Source organism: Aythya ferina (genome assembly GCF_964211825.1).
Source record: "Aythya ferina genome assembly, chromosome: 5".
Taxonomy (NCBI): domain Eukaryota; kingdom Metazoa; phylum Chordata; class Aves; order Anseriformes; family Anatidae; genus Aythya; species Aythya ferina.
The window spans coordinates 48579718-48606095 of NC_140301.1; the positions used below are offsets into that span (position 1 = coordinate 48579718).

Consider the following 26378-nt stretch of genomic DNA (forward strand, 5'->3'; position numbering starts at 1 on the left):
TCCCGATGTATACAGCATTTACTGGGCATTCTGGCTGGCAACTATCAAAATCCGTTCAGTTAATTTTCATGCTGCTGAAGTTTAGCAAAACCACAAACAGCATCCAGCACATTACAGACGTGTATCTTTAGAACAGAACAAACAGCAGTACTCAGCTTCTCATCATCTTTACAGTCTTAGCTAGAAGATTAATAAAACAGAAATGAACCTTCCCCTATCCTTTCCCCAATATTATACTGTAATAGAGAGCACTTGCTTGAAAAAGATACCTTCACATGAGATCCGAATGGATTTATTTCAAAAGCTGCCAGAATGCTGAGCTGTTTCTTATGAAGTCAGTAATGCCGCACGCTGTTTGCCCGTCCCAAACCCACAGTGCTAGAAACTCAAGTTGCCTTGCTTATGTTTACATATCACAATGCCAAATGGTGGAAGCACTTACATGCATCCAATAAACTTTTTTATATTGCCAATTTTCTAGGTACCTCATCCAGGCAGCCTTGCAGAGAAAACGAGTACCTCAGTTAGGGTGGCACACTGTGCTAATGCAGCTCCAATGCCTTCAAACCCAGCCCAGGATCCCCGCGTGGCACTGCACAGCACAGATAAACCCAGAATAGGCTGGCACAAGCCGCTACCCTACAAGGCATTTCACCACACTCTGTGGCAAAACCTATATTTAGGGTATGCCACGTGTTTCCTCTTGTTTTGATGCTGTGCTTTTCTTCTAATGGGACCCAGCAGTCTGGTGACAATGAGCAAAGAATGAGTCCTGGACATAATTTCAGGTGCTAGCGCTGTGACTACTTCAAAAGCAAATGAAAAAGAGATAGAAAAAGCCTCATCTGAAGCTGATTGAGAAGATCGCTCTAGAAGATCAAGCCCTGGAAATCTAAAATTTGACTTCCAGGTTTCAGCAGTCATACACATTTAGAACAATTAACTAGTAAGGACTGATTTCCAGAAACAACTTCAGCTGTGAGGAAAGAACGCAAGGATGTCTGCTTGCTATCTAGCTCTTACATGGCCGATACATTTTCTGATCTATTATTTAACTCCTTAGACAGGAGAGCAAACATAACTAACCTACAGCAGACATATTTATTTACTCCAAAAAAAAAAAAAAAAAAAAAAAAAAGCATGATAACATTTCTTTCAAAGAATGTGCAAGTTATTCTCTATTAGCAGTACATTTAAGAATACTGCTGTTTTGATCTCGCTGTAGAACCAATTTCATCAACCAGACGCATGCTGATCCCCAGCTGGGCAGCGTAACCCCATTTGCAGCCTGAACTGTGAAAGGAAGCTTTCACCTCCCTCGTAAAGCCTGGAAGTAAGTTCAAGTTAATGCCACAAAAATACTTCTGAATGATCACTGAAGGGGAAAAATGAAAAACACTTTTCCCACACCAATGTCATCTCCTCTCCCAAATTCCATTGAATGCTCTGTATTTCAAATGAACAGCACTACCTGAAACCTCTAGGGCTCAGCACAGCTCTAATCCCATTTAAAGTCAGTGGAAGTCAGATGACAATGAGTGAGTTGGAGACATCCCGCCTGACAAATTCCTTACAGGGATAACAAGCAGTAAGTGGTGGTTATCCCAAGGAAATACAAACAAGCTGTTATTAACTCTGCCATTGTGGCTTAGCCCTGAACTGCAGGTAGCTGCAGCCTCATTGCAGGTACTTAACCAAAGGCAGATAGGTTGTTACTGATGGAAAAAAATCTCTCATTTATAGAAAACTTGTGAATGCAATGAACATTCAAATACAGGACTCTCAAGCACTAAGATTACTGAGTAGAGCACCTGTCTAAAGTTACACTCCTGAACACCACCACCACGATCTATGGAAACGCAGAGGACGAGAGCAAAGTTCATGTTTTACAAGGCACAAAGCACCAACACCAAATGCTACAAACACACGAGCTTAAACGTCTCCTGCTTTTTTATTCCAGCTTGGAAAAATCCCTCAAAAACCTGTCTGTGAAGTAAACGCAGCACAAATGCATCATTCCTTGCAGTATTTGGCCTCTTAATGAAGACAAGAATTTGTGTATATATGAAAAGCTGGCGAAATCATCCATGTCTTCCTAGAAAGAATAAAGATAGCTTACAGAGTAATTATACAATCTAGCTATGTATTATCCCCACGCACAAAAATTATTACCTATGCAATACATATATGCATATGCCAAGCATATTTTCAAAAAGTATTTCCAAAAGTATTTTCATCTATGCTTCTGCAGGACCTAAGTGCACACTGCTAAGATTTCATACATTTTCATGTTCATGAAGATAAACTAAGCCTCGCTTAATTTATCTTCATGAACTCATTTATGAATTTAGAAACAAGAAAACCTACAGATCACCTAAAAATGCAGTATTTATATTTGTGAATCAATTTTCAAAGCATTCATTCTTTTCCCAAAAGGCACTTAAAAATGTTTGTCTAAAATAGGCTTCTATTAATTGCTTAATATTAAATAGGCTTCTATTAAAGGCTTCTATTATAAAATAGGCTTCTAATCACAGACACATCGCGTCTGTGATTACACATAAATGACAGAAACTATCCCTTTCTCAGAAAAAATCCAAGAAAATCAGCAAACCCTAAGATGAAAAAGAGTATACTTTCCATCCTATTTCCCATCTCCATGCTCATTTTAGTCAGAAATAGTATTTCAGCCCAGAAATTAAAAAGTTTCATTAGGTGTTACCAGCAAACAGAAACTTACAGTTTCCAACGTGCACTCCTTCCTGCTACCATACCAGAAGATTTCACAGTTTCTATTGGTTTTGTCTCTTTTATCCCACCCTGTCTTCCTACATATGCTTTCATTTGCTATCACCGAGCTATTTCCACTCGAGGCAACACGCTGAAATAGCAGCAGGATCCACCTGATCACCTCTGGAGCTTCTGCACACATGAAAACCCATTTTCTTCAATGAAGACGTTCCCCCCAGCCATCAGTAGTGTACCACTTGCAAACTTCTTTCATTAAGACATTTCCCACAGCAAGTGGCATTCTCTCACGCTTTACTGCGAGGTAAATTCTGCTGCAAAGGAAATCTCCCGAGCTCCTCCTGAGCTAAGTCCTGCAAAACATCAGACCTGGGGGAGATGTTCCAGTCCTCACACATGTGGGCAAAACTGCCTACATGGGCAGCCACAAGTCTTCCTCCAAACCACCAACCCTCCAATTCACATCTACAGCCCTGGGTTTCTGCTAAGAGGAAGTACCTCTGTAAAAACACCTTTTAAATGAAGAACAGCCTGTCGTTGTAGAAATCCAGTAAAACACTGAGATGTACCTACATGCCTTCAATCTTTTAGCAAAGAAAAAGGAGGGAGGGGCTCTCAGCAATATGATTTCTGTGTTTAAAGAAGCTGACCAGCAATGCCACGTGATCATTGCTGTACTAGGCACACATATTGCTTTAATATATACCCAATTTTCCCTTTCCAGTCTCCACTTTCCAAAAACAAGACTCTAGCCTCCAGACAGATAAACTCAACGTAACCCTAACACCACCCCGTATCCTGGAAGATAAAAGCACCACGGGATCTTGCTGGCAAAAAGAACACGCCAGTGTGGAGGGGGTAGAGGATAGAGGGAAATGGTGTTTGCTCACTCTATGGCGCAGTTTTGCAAGTTTTTGTTTTTTAAGAACTCGTTAATAATACAAAGGGAAAGAACTGGTGGCCTCCAGTGCAAACATTAGTATGTATTTTTTAAAATTGCAAAAGAGCGTCATATAAAGTAAGAAACACCACTTACCTGTCCCACCCCCACTCTCAGAACTGGGCGAGCTCCATGTTTCAGCAAGGCTCCTTGGTGGCTATGACATCCCAAGACTAGAACAGGCTGGACCCCAAGCACTGAGAGCATATTAGGAGGGGCTGAAATTGGAAAGAAATGTTATACACCTCTTTCACATCTTCCATACAGCGAATTGTACAACCTGTCGCTGGGTAGGTTTCTACAGCAGCCAATTCTGCAGGCTGGAAACGCTGGTGGCATGGGTTTGTTATCCATCATGACCAACGTTATCTAGCATAGTGAGATCTTGAGGAAGTTACTTAAAATTACAGATCTTAAGACAACTACACCTCAAATACACTAACCTCCATTTCTCAGAAAAGCCCACCAGCATAAGCATTTTTATAAGGGTTATGGGAAAGCTAACCTTAGCGAAGAAGGAGGGAAGAATACGTTCATAACCCTAAGTACCAAAGTCGACCAATTCTCTACTCTTGGCGTTACCACAGGGCGTGCAAGCTACTTACCTACCAAAGAAAGCAAAAGTAAGTAGCTATCTTCCACGATTAGAGAATATACATCTCTCTTTTTTTCAAAGAGGTCCAACACCTCTCAGCCAGAGAATACGCAGCCAGAATGAGCATAATGTTGCACAAGCCTCCAGAGGTTTGTGAAATTTACAGAATTAATTAATTACAACTAAAAAGCTGACCTTAAATGGAGTCCCATTTGGACACCAAACGCCTTAAGTCGAACAGAGAAGTAATTTTGAGTAAAGTCAACTGGTCTGTCAAAAAGCATAGGGCATGATCTGCAGTCTTGTACAAATTTCTAGTCACTTTTCTGTAGGTAAGTTATGGTTGAGTTCACCTGAGATGAGGGTATCACAAAGTGCCACTTGAGTTAACATGCAGCCTGACACAAAAAGGGCCCTTTCAGAACTTATCTTTTCATGGTAGAGGTAACAATTTTTCTTCTCCTTTCCTTTAAAAAGAGAAAAGAACAGAATACAAAGCAGCCCAGTCGTACGCACAATAGTTGCATGGCACAGGACACCAGCTGCTCATGGAGAAATCTTTACGTTTAATGCAAGATGTAAAAGTTATGGTAGACATGGCTCTTCTGTCACACCCTCAGTCCCAGATAGAGGATCTAAAGTCAACAGTAGAAGCACAACAAGCTGTAAGACACATCAACCAACTTAAGAACTTGAGACTCATCTGTGCCTCCCAATAAACTACCACGATGCATCCCAGAAACTCTTCAGTAATGACGAAAGAAACAGCTTCTTAAATACACACAGAACATTAGGGAGAACCAGGATCTCCTAAGACCTATGGTAACAAATTCCAGGAACTCCAACTTTGAATCTGTCATGAAATAAGCTCCCCCAACCCCTCCCCAGAGTACTGTAATACAGCCAGCTACAGAAATACATATCAAACCACACACCAAAAGAAGAAATACATAAAGAATTAATTATAGATGTGAAATCAACAAAAGCAGTCTTTTAATTTTGATATCAGAATATTACTTATTCTGCATAAAGGAATGAGCACCAGTATCACACATTTTATACAGGGACTGTGAGAGTGGAGAATGGAGAAAGGAAAGGGGAGAATGAGACTTCAGGGACAGAGATTACAGAGAAGAATAACCTGGCACACTGCTCTATAAATAAATGAACACATAAATGCCAGGTAAGTAGGCTTAAACCTGGGCTTACAACTACACTATGAGAATGTGAAAAATTAACCAAGCCTTTTAATCTCTTAGAAATGTAATATCCTTGCAATTTGTGATATCCTCTTTTAATTCCCTCAAAAACAAGAATTAATCAGCAAAGTTTCTGTCACAGTTCCAAACAGACTCCTAGTTATAAACTACAGAGCCCCCCCCTCAATGCTCTACCAGCTGTACTATCAGAGGACTAGCAAACACAAAGTACCAGAGGATACGTTTTATTCCTTATGTTACCACCCTGCGCTCCTCCAATCTATAGAAAGCACTTGAACAATCTGAAATATTTCTCTTCCTCTGAAAGTTGTGCAATGCTAGTTCTCCTGGCTCCACCACACACGGAGTATTCTTTATTCTCAATCACAAGCAGCAATAAAATTAAGATACAGTTCAGAAACTTCCAGTCATACAAGAAATGAAAATCAGATCGGAGCTGCTATTCAGCTGTGAACTGCAACCGACAAGTTTGGCAGCCACACAGAACCTTGATACTCTAACCTAAATTTCCCCTACCTGTGTCATCCTAACACTGGCTTTAAGAGTGAAGGGAAAAAAGGAAGCTAATCAGCCACTAGTCCTTTATCAAGCTACCTCAGGATTTCTAACAAGCATGCCCTTAGTGATCTTGCAGCACCAGGTGCCCTTTCTAGTTGCCCAGTTTCAACAATCCAGACCCCCTCTGATTCAGCCACTGACACCAAGACTCCAAGAATAATTATTCTCCTCAAGCCAGCGCATATCACCCTCAGGACTTTGTTTTTAGCAGCCCAAGCAAAGAGGTCGAGCTATTTTAGAGACACCAGTCATACCGGATACTCGAGTGGAAACACCTTCACTAAATCTTTTCAGCACTCTCCAAGTCAGGCCTGTGCGTTCCCTCTAACCGGCCACTCCGTAATTAAGGCTTTCTGACTGTTTCAGGCAGGCACATGTTGTGACTTTGCTCATCAAGGACACACATGGATAGGAAAGAGGCCTGGTAGCATTTAGGATGGCCAAGGTGTTCCACGTGGCCTCCGGTGGCTGCTCCAGCAGGTGATGGTCTTTCCACAAGACACATGCCTCAGCCGCCAGGCCCGGGTGGCTGCCTCGTGTACCTGGTGCTTATCAACTGCTCCACGCGGGGACACGACACGTTCGAGCCCAAGAGATTGGGTTCAGTAATTTCAGCGTCCCGATCAACCGAGTGTGGTGGATGAAAAGGCACGAGGCCTACTTTTGACACTCGTTTGCTACATGAGCTTCCAAAAGTCATTTTTACTCTTCTTTGTTGTATTTTCCATGAAATTAAACAGTGTGCACACTAAGACTCAACTGCAGATTCAAACAATTAACTTCATCAGCAGCATTTACCCTTTTGTCCCTAACTCCATATTAGACAACTCCTTCAAAGACTATGTGCTCCTTAAAAGCTAGGAGAATTTCAATAATGACAATTAACTTGTACAAACTAAAATACACGTGCTGCAACAATTTGCTGAATTTGTTGAAAATTTTAAGAAGCTCCCAGCACAAAGATCCTCTGCCTACTTCTGCACACTTCAGGAAGTTCATGGGTTGGTGCCGAATACTTAACACGTGGAAGTATGAAATCTAAAGCATCAGTTACATATAATCTCTTTATGCTTGCAGTACAACATACGTCATGGAAAACTAGTAATTTGATACAGTCTTGTTTAGGGACTTAGAAGAAAAACTAAGGAAACATTCAAGCACCTATGGCAGTGTTATATTCTGAACCTGCACTTCCCAAACAACTTCCTTCCTTAATTTCAAAATTAGAATCAGCTATATCCTGGCGTGAGATTATATTTATGAAACTTAGGTGAAATAATTCGACCTTTTTTAAAAAAAAAATTATCCTTAACTGTAGTGCCTGAAAATTCCCCAAATACAAGAAAAAAAAATAACAAAAACCAACCTTCAAAATGCAAACAGTACTATTCATTTTAACCAACCCTACCGAGGATTCTACTTATTGTTGCTCCACATAAATCATCAGTTACAGAGCATCTAGGCCAAAATCTGGAGTTTAAGAACATACATTTAACAGCTCAGCATTTGAATTCCATGTTTTTTCTTTACATAATACTTCAAAAAGACTTTCAGAATCACAGAAGTGAAGGATCCACTGAAGCACCTCAATCTTCCCAAGAAATATTAACTAGCTTTCTCTGTCCAAGCTCAAATAAAAAGACAGTGAAATTCTCAAACTTACCTGTAACATACCAACTATTTCCACTTTATTAAAAAAGATGAAAGAATGAAGTGTTGATAGCATATTTTCCTCAAAAACTGAGGGAGTGGGTAGGACCATATCTTGAATATACTGTACTCTGTATGTCTGATGTATTTTTTGCTTCAGCTCTGGATCAGATATAGGAATCACCTCTTTAAATTTTGCTGTTTTAGTCAGAAATTCCCTGTGTTTCCGTGACTGTGATAAAGATGGATCATATTCTAGGCATCCAATTACGTCCATTATACATTCCTCGGAAAACATGACTTCAAAAAGTGCAGTTCTGTTCAAAAGGAAGATTCCCTTGATAATTTCATACAAGTGGTGTAGTCCTTCAATGTTCTCCAAGTCTTCGCACACATGAAAAATTTCTAAGAGCTTCTTAATATAGCCCTCATTTTCCAGTGCTAGTGCGAGTTTTTCACGACGTAATGGCGAAGGCAGTGAAGATGCCACAAGTTCTGCAATTTCTTCTAGTCGACTTAACTCACAAGAAGGTAATTCAAGACCTGGTGATGACATATCATCAAAACGTTCTTCCTCAGATTCATCGACGAGGTCCTGAGTAATGTCGACAGAAGGATCTTTGCCCTGAACCTGTAAAACAGGATGTTTTCAAAAACCAGAGTTTAACGCTTATTACTATTACAATGCTTTTTAAAAATACCTTTTTAAATGTCATGTGCTTTTTATCTGTATGGTCAAAACAGAAGTACAAATGTACGTTTCACATTACGTGTAGCTGGTTTGGAAGACAGGAGATAATGCAAAGATTTCCTCAAACAGAATGCCTTACAAAAATTATTTCTACATTAGTTATTCATTTCTCTATAAAGAAAGGGAAGAATAAAGATGGTTGTTAATGTTAATCTTGGGTTGTCTAACTGGTCTTGATGCTTCTCAAAGCTTCTGCAAGCTCGGAGTGAAGGGGCCAGTCTTGTCAAAAATTCTCTGCTTTCAGTACTGAGAGCCACAAGTCAAAATCTGTTATCATGCACTTTTGAAATACTCAACAGAGGGACAGAATCCAAAGCAAAATCTGCAAAGCTCTTAAGAACAGAAACCCCTACATCAACATTTACAAAAGGCTAGTGAAAATCTGGAGCTGTCAGAAAAAGGAGGCACAGGACCCGCAGAGGGATCTCTACAGCTACAACCAGGAAACTGCACAAAGTACAAATTAATGAAAAAAACTGAGACAGATGCTTGGGCACCAGAGTGTTTCGGCTTTAATTACATCTTAAACTGTAGTATCTGCTTGTATCTGATGTGTCAAATGCAGAAAGGCAGTGCTGCCTGGAAGAGTAGAAGGCACTTTTTAAACTCGAAAATCAGCAAAACAGTCTGGGAGAAATAATTCTCCATGGATAACAGCAAGTCTATATATAGATTAAAATCCAGAATGCTCTTAAGACCCACTTACTGTTCTCCTTCCACATCAGCAACCACTGCCAGTGTAAGTGCTATCAAAGTTTTCCTTTCAGAAAAAGCTGTAATGACTGAGGAAGCTTAAGATCTTTAAAGTACACTAGACAAAAATACAATAGCATGGCCTCAAAACAGGATGTAAAGAAACTGGATTCTTACAAAAATACTAGCTCTTTATTTAGAGGCTGAGGAAGCTGGGTTTCTTATCTGGGTGTTTCCCAAGCACAGAATTTCCCCTTTCCCCCATTTTTTGTTTCTGCCCCCAACTTTTGGTCCTTTGACTACTAAGGTTCTTGGAAACGTTTCTATACTTAATTAAGTTAGTAGAGAAGTGTTGAAAAGACTCATGAGTAAAAAAAAAAAAAAAAAAAAACACACAAAAACAACAGGATCTAAACACATGCAATTATGAAGCCAGATTTCTTCTGCTTTATTTCTGAAATCAATGAGAACAAACTAGAGAAGTCAGAGTGGAGAGAATGGTGTGTTTGTTAACAGCACAGAGAGCGAGCACAGGGAATGAATTCTTGGAAAAAAATAGAGAAATCTCACGTAACGTAGCAAAAACAATTAAGAAAAGTTGCAAGGCTTGGAATTAAAAAAAACAAAACAAAACAAAAACAAAACCAACACCTGAAAAATTGAACTATTATTCATGAATACATTGACTAAACTCTTCTGGGTATTGCTCAATAGTTAATAATTGACGATATGTTAACAATGCTGATTCAGTAACTATATAGTCATCCAGTCCTAGCAGTAAAACTATATATAAACCGTTTCATTTCTTTAAACTGTAAGAATTATAGCTCTGACAGATAAAGAGCTGTCTCTCCTACTTCAACTATCAAATTATTCTTTCACACTCTGACAGTCAACAGCATGGTGTCATATTTATGTGGAAAAAAGCTCTCTAGAGAAACTCAACACATAAACAGAAGAATGAGATAAGAGAAAGAAAAGAATGAAAAATGGAGAAATATGAACATGATATAGTCAAATCCATAGCAAATACATTCTAAAATCAACTAAGAGCTCATACATTCTTTTTACTACAATAAAGCTTTGGAAGGAAGTTTTTCCCTTCTGGACAACCAGAAAAAAAAAAAAAAAAAAAAAAAAGTTAATTATGAAATTAATTGTTAGGAAACTTTTTAAGCACTCATTTTGGAGAAAAACTTCCTTGGGGGCTAACAGAGCTATAAAGTTATTTTGATCAAAAAGACCTGGAAAAGCTCCAAAAAAATCATAGTTTATGATCATATCAAAGTCTGGGGGTGGGGGGGGGAAAGGAGAAAGTTTTCAAATGAAACATGCAAAATTTGGGGATGGTGGAAAAGAGGGTAGTTTTGTTTCCCCTTTCTATCTGCTATGTAGAGATTCACCTCCTAGAATGGCCTAAAAACTTCGAACACAAACATTAAGATTATTTTGATGTCTCACACTTACATTTATCAAACTTACCTGACATATTTTTTCCCATATTTCATCACAGCCTGCTTTTTCTTGAAAGCTAAGTGCCAAATCATAATTTTCAGCCTCAGACCACACAATCAAGGTATCCTTTAAAGACAGGAAGAACAGTTTCAGGCAATGTATTTAAGATTTTACAAACCTAAACAGTGTTTAAAGAGTAAAATTTCAAAATAAGGACATGATTTTGATACGTTCTGAGATTTTTAAGATTAATAACACTTCTGCAAAAATCAGAATAAGCAAGTTCCAAAATGATAAGAAAGTTTTAGTTCTTAATTCATGTGCCCATAAAATTGTTAATCTTATAAGGCTAATCTATAAAATGTACTTTCACCTCAATGCATCCTTTGATAAAATACAAAAAGTAACAAAAGCAATAGGTATTTTTCCCTTTTCTTTTTAACGTGTTTCAATTAGACCACATAAAACTGAAAACTTTTGTAGGACTCACTCACAATCACTCTCGTGATTTTTTAATAGGCCCTAGCAAACGTTGTGCTGACGAATAGACCAGCTGCCTATAAAGAAGTCCCAAGATGCCTACAAACTTTAAGCAAGAACAGGTCCTTGAATACACACACAATTAACAGGGCACACTGATTACACTGAACCACGCACACCATTTCTACTCCTTCCAAACTACAGTTCTGAAAGGAAGTTTTGCTCTAGATTTGCAGAAGTTACTGGAAAGAATGCTTAGCTATATTTACTACCCCAAAACTTAGGCTCTCATCTACTTATTGGAATAGGCCAAGGTTTTTATGGAGCTCTCATACTGCATGCAAAACCAGTATGTAGAAGTAGAAGCCAAGATGCAAACAGCAATGTCACACACTGGCAAGGTACATGATGTGCTGTTTTACAGACAGTTTACTAAATAATTGTTAGAATTACAAAAACAAAACAACAACACAAATGGGAATACAATCTGCACTATTTATACATTGCATCAAGTTTTATTTTAGAAGTCTCCTGTCCTCCTCTAAGAGCTAGCTGAAATACAGCCACGTTAAACATATATAGCCTCATTAAATCACATTATTTCAATTAATGCTAAAATATGCATTAATGCAAGAGACATGAGCATTTTTCTACCTATATTTCAATGAGAACCACAGCACAGACCCTCCTTTGTTAAGTACAGATTTTGCTTATAGTGATTATTCTTGGAACTAATTTTAAATACTTGCAAAAGCACTCTAGGTTGCCGGGCATTTATAAAGCCTGTTTATTGTTTAGGATTAGTTTATTTCAAATATCAAATGAACACTGAAGATAAACCGTACATTTAATTTCAATATGCACTTAACAGAAAACTCCTCAAGCTAAACTACACTCTAAATAGCACGATCACCTAGCTCCAGCAGGACTTCAGTCAAGCAATACGATCTAATCAATTTGCCATTACCAGCGCAGCTGTGCTGCTTCAGATGCACTAATGTGTTTACCTTGCAAATGGCAAATAGTTTACCTTTTCCTTTCCCAAAGGATTGAGGAAGAGGTGGCACACAGAGAAAGGGATTTAGAAAGACCACCTCCAAAATACAAAAGGAAGAAGAAAGGAACAATTACTAGTTTATTCTCTACAAGACTGGTCATGGTGCAAAAAAAAAAAAGACCATTAACGGGGTAAGAAAAAAAACGAAGTTGTGTCAGTTACTAAACACTGACATTTCTTTAGGTACATTAATTTCACCATCTTTTAAAAACAGCACGTACCTTACTGCCGTATGCCTCAGGATCAAAATCTAATACGTGCATCTGCCATTACTACTTACAGTACAGTACTTTTCAGCACCAATCTCTCATCAGCTTCCCACTGAGTAATGCTGTCTTTTATTTAAAACAAAGCCCACTAGATCTTAGGTATACCCTAGCAGAAGTTGCAACACTCCTATCTAATTACATTTTCATTTAAGTGAGAGATTACTTGTTAGATTTCTAAGCAAGCCACTTCCAAAAGATCAGAACATTTTTTCTTCTCTACAAAGAACGTGACCAAGAAGGTAATTACTACAAGAACAAAAATAAGGACAGTGATATTTATATTAACTGCTGTAAGCTGACTAAACAGAGCCCCCGAGTTTCTGAATAAAATCCATCATTGGACCAACGCAGATCTGTCTGCTCTGGGAATAGCAGGGATAGAGGAAGGCAGGCACTGGGCATGTGAAAGGGAAGAAACATAGGTAAAGCTGCTTCTGAAAACTATAGCCACAGAGGGAGAAAAGCTATTTGGCCCCAGCATAGCAACAGGTTGTTCTTACGCAAGATCATCTATTATGATACACAGAAGTTCAAAAAGTATTTTTTCACCTTTACAAAATCTGATTTTTTTCATTTCTTCTTTGGATGTTGAAACTAAACAGTAATCTTCAAATTCACTTTATTAATATTAGAAAATTATCTTCCAGTTGCCAACATTAAAACTTTCAAAGTGTTAGTTATTTGTCTGATTAGCACATAAGGATTTCATATTACCAATTAATGTCAGTGTCTCAACAGAATTGTACCAATTGCTATTCTCTAGACCTTTAGTACGAGGCTATTTGTTTCTATAGCCTTTCTTGCCCCAGAGGGCTTTTAAAAAAAGAGCATGAGAAAGTGAGAAAAGCCCTGTGCTGTTGCATAATGTACTATTCAAAGTTTACATGTCACTTTCTTAATCCTACGAGGTATGGAATCATCAGAAAAAAAAGAGCAGTACAAAACTTAGACATGTCTTTTAAGGGGAAGTGACTGAGGGAAATTCCAGATGTACGAATAAAGTCTACTTTCTGCTTGCTTTCTTTAAAGGGATCTTTCTGTGTGTTTGATCTGTGGTCTCATAACAGTGTAATCTACATCCACTAACTACGCCGGATCTCTCAGCTACGGACTATCTCTTGCTTCCAAAACACCAAGTACTTCTTGGTACTCCAAAAAACAACTGATATTTTGTGAGATTGTCTCCTCCATTCCAAGAGGAAACAAGAGTGTGAAGAAATACTCTTATTAATATTAGCTATCAGTTAAAGATGTAAGGAGATGAGTTTTGAATATTGCTCCCCTATAAACATAAAATCCTCAGGCTTAGATCATTCATAAAGCAGTTCTGGCTTGAATGGGTCAGACATGTATCCATTTCTCTGCATTACACAGAAATGTTACCCTTGAGACCAGGAAGTGAATGGGACTGACTGAAATGAGTATCTAGAATTTTGTTTTTATCTAGCTTGTCGTTAAACGAAATTTACAGATGAAGCTGCAGTATAAAATCCTAGCTACGCTGTGTGATCTGAATAATAAAGAAGGACCAATGTTTTACCATCGTAGGCTTTTGTACCTACTGCTCTAGGAGAACCCTAGCATTCTAACTTCTCACGTTTTTCACTAGAGTTCTTGGCAAGACCTTCTTTTAAACACAATGATAACTGGGAAACTACTTATGTAGAGTTCAGTGTGTTATTCTGAGTATGAAAACCATTTGCTGCTTTGCAAAAATATTTTGACAATAGTGCCAGCTGGATGTGTCATTGTTACCTTACCCATAGAAAAATTGCTGTTGTCCTAGAACAGCTTATAGAAATTTGTCTTCTCTTTCATGTTATTTTTTATTATGGTTGCTCAAAATTTATCTGGAACTCTAAACTTTAAGCTAAGATTCTGAGCGTGGCCTCTTTTTAGATAACTTGCATTCAACGTCCCCATAAAGAGGTACTTCTTTCTACCAAGGGAGGTCAATTTTTTGTACTCTTATCCTTATAAACATACAGCCCAAGTCAAAACTTTCAAACCACAGTTTGGCATTTCTCTGCTGCTTGTTTGATTTTTGGCTGGATCAAGTCCGTACAGAGAAAGCCGTGGTTGGTCTGAAGAACAGGCTGCTGGTTTTCAAGGAACCGCTCCTGGGTGCTACCACTTCATCTGAGACTTCGCTTCCAAAAAGCTAACCTCAAAAATATTTCTGCAATGGATTAAGGCAGAAAGCAGTGACACTTCACTTAGGTGGGCAGAGCTTAATATCTGCCAAATGATTTGTTTCTGAAATTAATTTCCAAAAGGCTTATTTTTCTTCATAGAAAGGTCCTTAGATGTCAAGTTCTCCCTGTAACACTCATCAGAAGTGATTCTTTTATTGCACCAATTTTAACTGTTAGCAGGCACACCGTACAGCATTCATTCACTTTCCAATGCAAGCCCTGGGATTTCATGAAGAAGAATTAATGAGTAACTAGTACCTCAGGATTTGCTTCTGCTCTAAGACTGATTTAAGATTTCTTTCCTAATGCGACAGAGGTCGAGACAACTCTTATTGTTTGGCAGTGCTCTCTCACTGGAGTGGTGACATCCACAGAGAACACTAACCTTCTCTGCAGTTATTTATTGTCAACACTGAAAATACTTCTAAAACAAAAGTGAGTTCTTATTCTCATGCATCTACGACTCATCCCTGCGAGACCTGGGCTACTCTCAAGAAGCAGCAGCGATACCCCAAATTGGATAGTCTATCACAAATTCTTTTTTTTCCCTTGAGTGACTGAATCCCTTCCTCCCAGCCCTCAGGTGAGTTAGGCCTCTGGCACTTTCCTGGGCCCCAGTGAAAGTTCAGCTGAGTAGGGGAGTTTCTGCTGCTCTGGACAGCCGGAGTGCCAGCCTCCTGCTCTGATAAGCACTGACACTGTTTGTATTTACAGCCTGTTCCCCGGGCATCTCAAACCATCTTTTAAAGTCCTGTTAGCAAACCACTTAAAATCAGAAGTACAGGCCCCAGCTTCTGCTTCGGAAATAAAGTACTGGCAGTACCCAGCTGTGCCAAGTTCAACACAAATCATTATTGGGGTAGGGTGCAGCAAAATCTTCAGGTTAAAAACCCCATCCTAGTAATGTAATGTCAAGCTAGTTCTGAAACTGGCTTTGTGCATTTGTTCACACAGAACCTGGATATCTCCATGTGACAATTCTTTATTCCCCAAACCCGAATAGGAAATCAAGGACATGTTCAGTCTTCTGGCAGAAAGTTTCCTGGTAGCTTCTAGGACACCCTACCAGCCACACTTGACTTTCTCAGTTAGCCATCTGATTGCTGCATCTCTATGCATCACGTGGAATAAAATCAGTTCATTAGTTCCATAACAGAACCTTGTCTCCCTGGCCTAGTGACCCTATGCAGAAACAGCAGAATATATTTCACAGGAAAACATGTGTCTGGGTAAAGGAATCTTTGATCATCTACTTAAATTAACCAACCCATTCCAAAATGGACAGTAGTCACACCACTCTCTTTCCTTCCCACCCCACAAAAACACACACATCTCACTACCTGCACTGCAGTAGGCATACTTTTATTGAAACAGTTTCACTGCTGGTTCACTTGTTCCTGGCAGCAAGTATAGGAAGTTCATCTTCTCTGAGCACTCTGCCAATGTCTTTCGCATCTTTCCAAAATTCAGCATTGTTATCAACAGGTTTGATCGCCTTCATTGAAGGACAGACACTTTCAAGTTACTTAGCTAGAGCCCAGTACTCTGGATGAATTTAAGTTTTCTATTCTTGTGAAGAACTGAGAGGGACTGCTAAAGCAAAGGACACAAGACACTGAAGTTTGTAGCGCAGAGGCAAGACTCCGTAAATGTAAGCAACTCAAGTCTTTTTGTGCCTGGAACAAAGAAGGGATGTAACACATACTTCATCGCTAAGAGGGATGAGTTGAGAATTTAAGTCTTTATTGATATACTGCTGAAGCACTGCCAATACATCCTGAAAAGCATATTCCCAAGTTCACACCCACATCAGCTTTCTCCCTAGATAAACTTGAGCATTTATTTCTCCTTTAAGGTTGCATAGGAAGATGTGTAATGTCCTAAAATACAACTGCAGCTGTTCTTTTTTTTTTTGAGTAAGGATCACTCCTGTAAGAACAGCATATCCTTGAGTAGCATCTCTGAATTTGGCCATTTTAATGCCTTAAAAAGGAAAAAAAACACATAGAAAAAAAAAGTCAGAGCACGGATTGAAGGTTGTAAATAGACTTCACCAGGACATTATAATTACATTACCTTCTGTTTACTAATGTGTGTGTATATGTAAAACAACAGAAGAAGAAAACTAAATATTCTGCATGTGGTCCAGGCACCACATAGTGTAATCAAATTCCACTTACTGAAAAGAATGTGCTTTTAAGATGTATGCTACTTACCCATAATTAAATCCAGTATATTCCATACCTATGTTATAGAACCATTATTACAACTTTTAAAAATAAGAACACCAATGAAACTTAAGTTATAGCCCTAAGCAAGAACACAAGTCAAGAGGCCAAGTGGCTGTACTGATGAACACTTTGCCTATTTTTCCCCCCCACAGAAAGTGTTCTGCCTATACATATTACCTTAACATAAGGAACAGTTGTCTTTTTTCTCAGCCACAGGATACTAGTTTCTCAAGTTTTCTTACTAGCTTTATTTTCCTCATTCAGACTCTTTTCTTCTAATATAAGTATGGATGAGCATGCCAGGGAGTGCACAGTTCAGAGCATGCAGCAGCTTCCGTGGGTATCAATTCTGTGTTACAGCAGATATAGACCTATCTTTCTGAATAGAAAGTGACTCATCACGGTGACAGAAAGATTATATTAATTTATCTGACTAGTGAAAAGGTGGTTAAAGGACTGCCCATATCGTTAACACTTTGAGGGATTACATTAAGCCTGTTGATGTAAGCCTGGGAACACTGGGGACTAGGGTGGCTGTGTTGATCCATGAAAAATGAGTCCTGGATCAGGTCTCAATATCTACCAAGTGTTCTTCTACTCCAAAGGAAAGGGGGGACAGTCATATCTAACACCAATTAGATCAACATTTATACGGAGACCTGAATAATCCAAAACATACAGCAAAAGCATTGCTTTCAACCCTTAAAAAACAATACATCTGAAGCAGACAATTTGACAAAGTTTGCCTTGAAGTTCAGATTCACACAGTGGTTTTTCTTCAATTTTAATCTCTGTGGATATTTTACATGACAAGAGACTAGAGGGAGCAATGCAAGCTTGTACGCAGGTCTTTGTACTATTATTTTCACAAATAAGGATCTGAGCTAGGACAGTCACCACTAACACATACATGCGTACACCCTGAGAGTGCATAGCTTGTAACATCTTTAATTAATGAGACACTCTGTTTCACACTGGCAATAGCATTGCCAAAGAGATACAAGGTGCTTTCACCAGCAGCAGAACTTCCCTGTTCATCAGAAAGGTATTTATATGCTTGCTGAAAAACCCAGAACAATTGCCATAGATAAGCTGTTGGGGGAAGTTGCTATTACACATTTCTCATTCCTTCCAACCACAAATCAGATTAGTTAGTTCAATAAAAATCGTTTCTTCTTACAAACTTCACGTCAGCCTAGATGAAAGTTAGAACTCATTCACTTTTTCCTTCAAATACTGAAGTGCCACATGCAAGCAATATACTAAGTATGGCACACTAAGAACAGCTTCAGCAGTGCTATGCTCCCCTTTAAAAGCAAATGGAGGTTCCACCTCGCAATAAAACTTTGATGTAGAAGTCTGGTAAGAATAGCACACTGAAAAGTTAGTTGGAAGTTTTAAGTATTAAATTTGTACAATATTTTCTTGAAATTTCCAGAGAGCAACTGAGAAGCACAAACTGAATTCTTCTGTAGCACAGTTCCACAGATGGATCTTGAGTGAGCTGGCTTGAAACTTTTGCTGATGCAGAGAGCCACCTGGTTTTGAAGAGGGGTCTGCAGTACCAAAGCTAATTTTCTTTTGTTTTAGTGAGCTTAGGCAGTTCAGAGCTCTGATAAGCACAGCTGGAAAGAAGCAGCTCTTCCCTTCAGCAGTGAAGCTCCAACCATCACTCATATGGAACCCAGTTTAAATTCTGAACTCTGCTCTTACTGAGGGAAAGGGTAAGGAGGTCTCATTTGAATATCCTGCTTCCTGTGAAGCAGGATTATTACATGCACCAAGAAAAATCTGGTATTTCTAAGGCTTGGAGTAGAACCCTACTTTCAGTCTAGAGTAGAGACTGCATTGCTTAGAGAACATGAACAATTCACCTGCAAATATAAAGCTGTCTATGCAGCACTTGAAAGCTTTAAGAATAGCAGTTTTCCTTTTCCAGCAGGGAAAACCTACAGTGCTGGTCTAATAGGACAGATTCACGTCTAATACTTTTATTTCTTTAACCACGTTTTCACAATCAGCAGTATCAGATTTGTGCAGTGCTGGTTACACACTTGACCCCGAGCAGCAACAAGCCCAAGTACATATTGGTGCTGTACCCACTGGCACGTGGGCTGGTTTGCACTGACTGGACAATTTTCTGCCTACTTTAAGGACACTTCATGCTTGATCTGGCAGAAAGGCTGTTGACACAGAGCTAGCCCCTCAATGCTCTTTAAACAGATTTGAACCAGCAAAGCAAGTTTACACTAGATCAGCACTTTATGCCACAGAGCTGTGAAATACTCATTATTTTAGGAGTCCTACAGCTGGAGTTACTGTATCATGGAAACACAACCTCAAGCTAGCGAGGATTACAACTAAGAGCTAGTTTGCTTAGTATTTTTGCTGGTCTTGTCCTTTCTTACTCCCTGCAATTGATTCTCCACACCACGCTGCCCTTATCAGCTGTTCAGTACTGACTGTTTATACAGTGCATGCTGAATTATATCAAGGGGGCAGATACAGACTAAACTCAAATATTTCCAAGAAAGGATATTTTTAAACTAGCCCAGTTCTTTGCATTCCATTCAACATGAAGTCCTGCAACCAGTTGCAGCCACAGAACCACTGCAACTGCCTGTGAATAAAACTGAATTGTATCTATGATTGTAGTAAAACATTCTTCACAGCTCTAATACTTTACTACATCAAGTGCACCTGACAGGATTTTAGCAAGTCTGAGATGACTGGACAAGAAACAACATCCAATCTGATTCAGCTTTTTTTTTTTTTCCTTAGCCTCTAGGAGTACTTCTCAGCATTCATCAAAAACAGTAAGCAAAGTGCAAGAGCCACAATCTGCTTCTCCTCACCCTTCTCAATACCATTCTTTGGAGGCCTCACAATGTTCAGCTTAAGTAACTGAAGCGAGGTACAGACTAGAGCTGAGAAGTGGCTTTTTTGTATATGGAATGCTTTGAAGCAGTAGTAACCCATATACCTCACCCAAATAACAGCCAAATAAAGGTTTACATAAAAATAGTTTTAAAGTCTTCTCTTAAAAGAGAAGACATTAAAAGCCGTAGTATCTGAAATACAAAGAAGAAAAAAGCCAGATGGTATCAAGCTTCAGATACTATAATCCTCAGGAACCTCAGCTAACTGGTGACTTTCCCAACTCTGTTTTGCCTGTCTCACCTGCAGCATTTGTGTATGTGCGAGTGCACAAGCAGGATACAAGAAATGCAAAGAAATTACGTCTTATAAAATAAAAAAAATGCTGAGAACTACGTTGCCTTCTATTTCTGGTACAAGAACATACAATTTAAATTGCACTAGATGAAAAAAGGACCATTTCTGAAGTTAAAAAAGCTGCCTTTAAAAGTGAGGTAAAACAGCACATTTACCTGTTGCTTCTGGTACGCAGTATTCGGGTTAATTTTGGACTCCAGAAGAAGAGAGCCTAGAAGAAAAAAGTTTCATTTATTTATGTGCATACTGAAATGTCTACCTTGAGTTCTCTGATCATTCTTTCCTCAAGTAGGTGCTTATACCTTCCATCCCAACAACGTGCAGATTTAACTCATGTTCTACAGCTTTGTTTCATTTTTCCCTCAAAGATACCGTTCACATAACACAGAACATTCAAGAGCATTTTGGGGACTGGGATTTTAACCTTATTCTGAGATAACTTTTCAACTGTTTCTTTTGTGTGTTTTGGGTTTTTTTTTTTTGAGAGAGAATTTTTCTCTCTCAAAAAAAAATCATTATCACTGCCATAATTGTGTTCTGTGGAGCACCTACAATTTGTTTCACACAAATTTTGCTAACCATGTGGTATGTGTTCTTAAAGTTTTGTTAAAACACCAGTTTTAGGTAAGTTTGCCAGAATGCACATCTAAAAACTAATACTGCAGCAACCGTGACTGCTTGTACCAAAGAACTTTACACAGGGTAAACTTGGGAACAAAGGTTTTGCAGCAGCTTATACTGATGTCAGACATAAGTATGGCAACAGAAGTGCTGGACTGTGTTGTCTTGCCCCTCCTTCTGCATAAGCATTAGTGTTAACACACATCACATTTAGACAGCTCGAAGGGCTGATCTAGCTGAAAACAATCATTAAAACTGCTTTTATTTGTGGGCAGACCACATCCCTCCTCCACCTTACTGCTCAGCTGCACAAGTGCCAGCTCATGAGGGGCTCTGACAACCAGGACTTCAATTCAGGCATCTGCAGAGCTTCACTCAACATACATGAAAATGTATGGACAGATTTAACTTTGCACTGTCTGTAATTAAAGCATAATGCTGCAAGTACCCCTTTAACAGGGGATTTTCTATTTGTTTACTCATTTAAATTTATTCTGTAAGAGAAGTCCAAACTTTCAACTTCTTAGTTTCATGACTACAGTTCTAAGGCAGTTTGATGTTACTAGAACATTTGCCAAATTTCAAGGCAGTCTTCAGTAGTCTCACAAAATCTAAATAGAATAAAATGCTTCAACCACCTCAAATACAGAAGCCTGAGAGCTTCAAGGCATGACAAACAAATTACTTGGATTTGACAAACATATTTGGAACAGAAAATGGTGTTTCCAAATGTCACAGTAGAATCAGCCTGCTTACAAGAACAGACTATGACTAACCAGTTTTCACTATCTGAAGAATGTTTCAATTCATAAAATCCACATCAAGAATACTCTGAACTGATACTTGCTTACCAAGTGTCACTATACTCAATCAAGTTATATTTACAAGAAAACCACACTTTTCTTCAAGAAAGACTGCTAACAGAAGATGTTAGGCTGGGGGAGGTGAAGGGAGAGACCAAAGAGACAGAACTTCACTCTCTAGAAGAGTAATGTACCATTACAGAATAACAAGTATCTGCACAGTTCCACCTGTAGAATAAGAAAGGTTATCGTTTCATTCATTTGTAAGTCTCCACAAGGATTTTGATATTCATTAGCTTACTATGTAGAGCTGTAATGCTCACATTTATTTATTAACTTACCTGCGATGGCTGCTTCTTCCTAATTTCTAAGTCTGTTTTCTACAAGTGGGAGCTGTCAGTAATGAAGTTGGCTCTAGAAGCTCTCAGCCTGCCTCACACTGCTCTTACAGGAAGAGCTGCTTACAAACTCAGATACAACCCAACAACAAAACCGAGTGAAATGGCCCTCATAGGAAAACAAACAAACAAAAAAAACACACACAAAAAGACACAGATCCACCACCTCTCTTTTTCAGAGCTTTTCCTTTTTTAAACCTAGACAACTTAAGCAAGTAAACCGCTTTGGTGATAGAGCAGAAATGTGACAGCATAATTACTGAAAAATCACAAACTATAGAGGAAGACAGAAGAAAAACTTCAAAGGTGACCTTTAGCAATGAATACAATACACTGTGGTACTTAGGCCACAGTTTCAGGTTTTGAATTTCAGGCTTGCTGAGTGAGTATCAGAAACAACCCCCCTTTTCTGTTACAATGATCACGTACAAGCAGCGTTTCACTTCAGTCTTACTTTCAGTTTCAAAATCACAGCTTCAACTGTATGAAGTTTTAGAATACTATCTGGTGCTATTGAGTTGCGTGGCTATCTTCTGGAAAGCCTGTACTGGCTAGAGATAACTAATAGCAGCAAATATGAATGGGAACCCTTTATGAATTAAAAGCAATTGGTATTTTCCACATTGTATTTTGACTTCTAAACAGAAATATACAGATGCAGAAATCCTGAAATCAGCAGGAAGTCATACATCAATTGAATTTCACGTTTGACAAAATGCTATTAAAAAAAAATCTTGAAGACAACTCAAAACAGACAGCTGATCTTCCAGGCTAGAAGCAGACACAAGAGAATGAACTTCTCACTAGACTTACCACAAAAGAGCATTTCTTCCCTACTAAACCTGACACTTGTAGGAAAGACAACTCCAGCCTTATAAGGCTTGACTTGCTTCTCATTGCCACACCATTCAACTCATTCCTCACCACTCAGGACAATAATGAGAAAAATAGGAATTCAGAAGCAGAAGTGTACTGAAGTACAAACTGTGCTCTCCAACCCGTAACAGCCCCAAATGCATCGTTCTGGGCAATCTGATGCTCCCTTTGTACCACTTAGCCCCCCAGAAACATTTCAACTAAGAATAAAATAAAAAACCTAACCAGCAGTGACTACTCTAGTAGTTCGTTGAGTTGTTTATTTTCATACAGTAGGTTTTACAGGATCGTGTCCTTCCCCATAGGAAGCTGTCCTAGGTTTCTGTTACTTGCTTTGGGGAACCAGGCAACAGTAACAGATGCCTGTAACACAAACGGGTTCTTCAGAAAAAGGTTACAGAAATTTAATATACCGCAAATAAAGTTCCTCTCCTCTCCAAGTCAATATCTGTATTGATTTCTAAATACCAATCAAGATGCTTACTCTTTCACTTGTCACAAACAATTACTTTCTATATAGGTATTTTTCTCTTGCTACTACCCTAGAATATATTAAGACTACTCAGTCTGCTTCATAAAAATACACCAAGAAAACTTCATTTCCATTTCCCAATGACTATTCTAAGAGATTACCTGAAAATTTGCTTAAATATAAGTAATATTAAAAAAACCGCAGATCTACTTATTTTCTAGATTACAGCCTTGAACAAATTTGTAAAGATAACTGCAAATATTAGGGCTAGCAAGTAACAAGTGAAACTACCCATAAAGAAGAAAACATTGATTTGCAGCATTCTGTTATTTGCCACAATAATGCACTATAGCAGAGCTGTTTGTTTTTTGTTTTTTTTTTTTTTTTTGTTATTGTTAGTGTAACACCCTCATTCTGTGATGTGAAAGGAATATATATGTGCATAGGGTAAGGTTTGCTCAAAAGCCATTACATACAGATATACAATGCTATTTTAGAAGATGTTCAGAGAACATCAGATGTCCCAGTCCAGTAGTCTTAAACAATAAATCTGCAGGATTGTTTACATATATGCATATGGAGGTGACCTCATGGTAAAAATAAAATAAATAAAAAATACTGCTCTTCTCCCACAAAACTTATGTGGCTCCAGCTTCAAAAGGAGAAGAAGTACTGTCACTCATCTCCCCCCAAAATAAAACTTCCTTATGTTTAATTTAAATTTTCAGTTTATGATTTTTTTTTTAAGCAGCAGAGGTTTAAGTTCTGTAAGCAGTTCTATTGCTGCTGAATCACAACACAGCAGTCCACAGAAACCTTGGAAACAGGTCAAACAGAGGTCTGAGAACAGGCTCTGCACTCTCAACAGACAACTCCTCAGCCTAGCAGATTTCTGAAGGGTGAAACCCAAACACTGGAGGTGGGGGAAAGAAGGAAGAGAAACAAAGTTTCTGATATTTATTGTTTCATCTAAAATGGAAGTAAGATCTCATTCGTAAACAAAAGGTGACTGGAGTGCATTAAGCTAAAGTACATGCTTCCCTAAAAGCTCAAAGAATCTCAAAAGAGACCTTTTACAATTCAATTTCATAACTTCAAATCATCCTTCTAGGAATAAATAGCTCTATACATCTTCTCTACTAGATGTCAGTTGCAGGTGTCGGTAGGAAGGCACCAAAACTCATTTTTTTTTAATAAGAACTACCTTCACTTTTTAAAAAGTTAATAACAAGGAAAAACAAAACAAAAGAAAAACACCCATGAAAGATGTAAGATGTTCCTGGCCAAGTATTACTAACTTCTGTGTTGCTTTCCTTAGCAATAATAAACAAAATTTAAGCCTTCGAGTCTGTGAAAAAGGAAAGTGACTAGATAGTACCTAAAAGATAGCTGGGCAACATGGCCTCCAATAGGGGAGGTTATTCTGCCTCGTCAAAGAGCTTGGTGACAGGACTGGTAAGCATTTCTTAAAAGTTTAAGCCTTTGAAGCATCCTAAGTTAGCTGAACAGAGACATTAATTTTAAGGGCCACTTCAGTCATCTGGGCTCAGAACAAAAACAAAAAAGTGATCTGAAACCAGGCAGTGAGTATCTAGAAGCACACAGACATTTTAAGAACTAGATAGGCAATAGCAGTCTGAAATACCATATGAGAAACTGGTCGGAAACCCAGGGCTTCTGATTACACAGAAATTCACATGGAAGTTGACCATTTGTAAATAAAAGATTGAATTACTATTGCAGTACTGCACTCCAACAAGTGGAACACACTGCAGCTAGGCATCACATTCGTAGAAACTTTTCAAGGTCTAAACAAAAATATCAAGTGGGGTAAAAAAGGCAAGTCCCTCTTTTTCAAAGCATAACGCATCTGATCTGAAAAGAGCTGAAACTACTTCTCTATGATAAAAGATCACTCCAAATTGTCTGCGATAACTCCCAGTGTTTAGTGCCTGGGAGCTCTAAAGACATCTCAGCAATAGAGTCACTCATCTGCTCAAAATTCCTCTAAGCCTGTGTTAAAAACAACAACAGCAAACACCCCGGTAGATAAGAACTGAGTAAGAGTGCAGTCTGTTTATTGCTCCAGTTCAGTGTGATAGCTTACCTTGGACTTGCCATAATGATTCCAGCTCCCTTATCTAAACACTCTGACCCTGCCATAAAATCTCAACGGTTTGTAAAGCAGCCACGGAGCCGCAGCAACTCCCAGATGCACCACGGAAAGGCCACGCTCTGTGCTGGCCTGCACAGGAAGGCCAAGGCACTCAGCGCCGCTGCTCTGGGAGGAACTGACCCGGCCCCCGAACAGGCGAGGGCATTTCCAAGGCAGGGAGGGAACCGCTACCAACAGCCCCCACTCAGGAAACGCAGCTCTCAACTTCAGTCAGATCCCGAGGTTTTCAGCCAGCTTCCTGGAGTAAGTCAGTGAGAAGGAGCCAACGTGCACAGGATGAATCTCGGTTCAAACACTAGGAAAAGCTGGTTTATAAAAGGAGGAAGGAAGAAGTTTCATTGTGGAAAGAGGAGGAGCTGACAGAGACAATACAAGAACGAAATGGAACCATGGAGGCAACTGGTATATAGGTCAGGTTGCTAGCACTTGCATGTCCTTGCTAACTCAAAACCAAAAGTCACAATCGACTTCATTAAGTTTAAAAAAAAAAAAAAAAAAAAAGCACATGTGAGGGAGCACAGAAATTGCACGGTACCTAAAGCCACGTGTTTTAGGTTCTGGCAACACCTTCTCCCAAACAGTTTGCTCACTTTTAAAAAATGACTGCCTTTAACTTTCAAAATTGATCTAGAAATAACTTATACAGTAAACAAACATAAATCAAGTTTTATGAGGCGTTTAAACAACAAGCAAGTTAGGGAGAAACCTAGCCTATTAATAGTGTATGCATTTACCCAGGCAGGACTGATACTACCTACTAAATTAAGAACTTAAACTCTGTACATTATTTACTACTCTTGAAGAGTATGTATGATATTTGAGAGAAGTCTGAAGTGTTTGTCCTGTTAAATGTATTTCTGTGCACTAGGTGCAATTAGTAAGTGCACGCACACTGCTCTGGTTGGAGTAGCTTAGCTATGCTACACAAGGTAATGACTTCATGTTTGGTTTGGGAT

At 38.8% G+C, this 26378-nt stretch overlaps 1 protein-coding gene across 1 annotated transcript in view; it reads right to left on the reverse strand.

Moving 5' to 3' along the window:
* Positions 1 to 26378, reverse strand: part of PPP4R3A (protein phosphatase 4 regulatory subunit 3A) — a 42162-nt gene that overhangs the window by 13349 nt on the left and 2435 nt on the right. Inside the window, exons 2-4 of the mRNA XM_084522763.1 lie at positions 20232 to 20287; positions 10638 to 10736; positions 7725 to 8342 (exon numbers count right to left, since the gene is read on the reverse strand). Coding sequence (XP_084378889.1) covers positions 7725 to 8342; positions 10638 to 10736; positions 20232 to 20287 — 773 coding nt within the window. The remainder of the gene's footprint in view (positions 1 to 7724; positions 8343 to 10637; positions 10737 to 20231; positions 20288 to 26378) is intronic.